Source organism: Carex rostrata, chromosome 10, assembly GCF_964058835.1.
Source record: "Carex rostrata chromosome 10, lpCarRost1.2, whole genome shotgun sequence".
Classification (NCBI taxonomy): Eukaryota; Viridiplantae; Streptophyta; class Magnoliopsida; order Poales; family Cyperaceae; genus Carex; species Carex rostrata.
Window position 1 is genome coordinate 5,622,936 of NC_135927.1, and position 2,905 is coordinate 5,625,840.

The 2,905-nt window shown below is 37.0% G+C and overlaps 1 protein-coding gene across 1 annotated transcript; it reads right to left on the reverse strand.

Annotated features, from left to right (window-relative positions):
* Window positions 1-1,285: 1,285 nt before the first annotated feature.
* On the reverse strand, window positions 1,286-2,905 carry LOC144560199 (uncharacterized). Its single transcript, XM_078309377.1, has 2 exons — window positions 2,459-2,905; window positions 1,286-2,062 (listed from the first exon to the last, which is right to left on the reverse strand). The coding sequence occupies exons 1-2, from the start codon at window positions 2,903-2,905 to the stop codon at window positions 1,286-1,288; spliced, it is 1,224 nt and encodes a 407-aa protein (XP_078165503.1).

Genomic DNA, 2,905 nt, shown 5'->3' on the forward strand with positions numbered 1-2,905 from the left:
TTATGATACATAGGTTTCCGAAATTTTGATTGTATGCCTGTTGCACTGTTAGGTTTCTATCAACTGCTTCTTCGTATAGAAGTGGAAATCTTGTAGAAAGAAAACCATGTCCCCAGTTATTATCCCAAAACTTTATCCTTGCACCATCCCCTACTACTCTTATCATGAATCATTCACATGCTTGTTGTGCAGATTTCAAGGTTTGGTTAAATAATTTACAATTAGGGACATCCGTTTGCCTTTCCAATTCAAAAGAAGATATGAAGAAAGATTTCCATAATCTTGACTCCGGTTTTACCCAATACCAACACCACTTGGCTAAAAGTGCTTCATTGAAAGTTCTGAGATCAATTATTCCTAAACCGCCAATTTCTTTCAGTGTGCACACTAAATCCCAGTTTGCCAATGGTATTCCTCTTTCATTATTTGAATTTTTCTTCCAAAGAAATTTCCTTCTTGTCTTGTCTATTTCATGAATCACCCAAACCGGCAATTTAAAAACCGACATAAAATATGTCGGAATTGAGGACAACACAGCATTAATTAAAACGAATCTTCCTGCAATTGATAAATTATTTGCGGCCCAACCTTGGAGTCTCTTGTTTATTTTTTGGAGTAACGGGATGTATGTCGTTTTTGGAAGAGACCTGTCTGACAAAGGCAATCCAAGGTAATTGAAAGGAAAGCATCCTTTTTTACAGCCCAACATGTCTGTCAATTGCTGTGTAAGAGTAGGGTTATTAAAGGCTACCAACAGTTCTGATTTCTCCATGCTAATTGCCAAACCTAAGATTTCCCTAAAAACTGTTAGCAAAATCTTCATCGCCTGTGCTTGCCTTAAATCTGGTTTCATGAAGAACAAAGAATCATCTGCATACAAGAGGCAAGGCCTCATGTCTAGAAAAGGAAGTTGCCATTGTCCTATTTGTACCAATTTTTCTAGCCATCTTGGAATGAAATCCATTGCCAATATGAATAAAAGAGGGGATAAAGGATCCCCTTGACGAACTCCTCTCTTCAGTTGGATTTTTTTACCTAATAACCCATTGATTATTATTTGTGAACTTCCTCTCAGTACACAATTTTCCATCCAAAGAATCCATTTTGATGGGAATCCAAGTCCCTCCAAGACTTTGATTAAAAATTTCCAATTTACCGTATCAAATGCTTTATGAATGTATGCTTTGAATAGGGAAATTGAAATTTTGCTTTCCTTTGCTATCTGAATGACTTGCTGCGCATATAGGAATCCTTCAGTAATTTGCCGCCCCTTGACAAATCCTGTCTAATTATCTTTAACCAATTCCTCTATGTGCGGCTGGAGTCTATTGGCCAAGATTTTAGAAACTAGTTTATGTATCCCATGCAATAGACTGATTGGTCTAAAATCCTGAGGCTTCCTTGCTTCTTCTTTCTTTGGAATTAGCACAATGTATGAAGTGTTAAGATAATCCAAATTCAATCCTTTTTCCAACGCTTCATTGATCACTCCATGTATGTCAGGCACAAGTACATCTCTGAATTCTTTATAGAAATCTCCCGTAAAACCATCTGGGCCTAGACTCTTGTTAGCGGGCCAAGAGGAGATTACTGAAATGATTTCCTCCACTGTCACTGGTTCAGTCAATTGCTGTAGGTTATGGTCTGTACTATACAAATTGTTCCAATTAATTTGTGGTACTCCTTCTGATTCTCTTCCCATCAGTTTGACATAAAAATCCCAGAAAATTTGTGCTTTCATTGCTTGAGTTTTATGCATCTGTCCCTCATGTTCAATTGTTTGAATTGTGTTTGCTCTTTTTGAAGATGTAGCTAAAGAGTGAAAATATCTGGTATTGCGATCGCCATTCAATTCCCACCTTACTTTAGATCTCTGCTTCCACATCTCTTCTTCCATTACAGATAGTTGGGCAAATCTTCTTTTGAGCATTACATGAACCCATTTCTCCAGTTGTGTGATTCTTCTAACTTCCTGAACTTTACTAATCCAATCCATGAAGTTTCTGCAAATTAAAATCTGTTCCTTGATGCTTCCCATTCTTTCTTTTGTCCAGTTTTTTATCTAAGATTGCAGAAAACTGAACTTTGCATGAACATCAGAAGGTAAGGTTGCCATTTCCTTTTCCTGCCAAGTTTTCCTTACAAATTCTTTGAAAGGTGCAGATTTTAGCCAAATATTTTCAAATCTGAAAAATATTGACCTTCTGAATTTTGTAGTGGCCGTGTAGATCAATGGTGTGTGGTTAGAAGAGGTGTTTGCAACTGCCTTTTGTCTTGAATTTGGAAAAGAATTACTCCAACTTGGTGATATTAAAAATCTGTCCAAACGAGCCATGGTTGGTTGTTCTCTAGTATTTGACCATGTATAACTTCTTCCCCTCAAAGGCATATCAATTAAGTCCAATTCCATCATTAAGTCATTGAACTTAATTGATTCTCTCCAATTAATGTTGTTTACATTGTTTCTATCTCCACTTAACAAGGTGACATTAAAGTCGCCACATAACATCCAAGGTGTCTCATCAGGAGGCTTAATATGCTGAATCTCTTGAAAGAAGACTCTTCTCATCTGTGTAGATGTGGGACCATATACTGATGAAATTTGGAACTCTTCTTCATTATACTCCAACCTTGCTGTGATGGTATATGTCCCCTTGTAAAAATGAATTAATTTGTACTTCCTAGCATTCCATGCCACCAAAGTACCTCCCCTTGTACCCTCAGCTTCCAAATATATGAATTCTTTAAGTCTCCTTCCACAAACTTGTGAGACAATTGTCTGATTGATACTACTCAGCTTTGTTTCTTGCAAACAAACCACATCTGGTTTCTCAAGTATGATTGTTTGTCTTACCGCCAATCGTTTATCTTTTGCATTCAAACCTCTAACGTTCCAGGTTAACAT

Excerpts from the sequence above, each read along its gene's own strand:
- LOC144560199 (XM_078309377.1), bottom strand. The coding sequence starts at position 2,905 with ATGTTAACCTGGAACGTTAGAGGTTTGAATGCAAAAGATAAACGATTG. Across the intron at positions 2,063-2,458 it reads TAAGTGGAGATAGAAACAAT|ATAAAAAACTGGACAAAAGA; the intron begins GTAAACAACATT and ends CTGCAATCTTAG.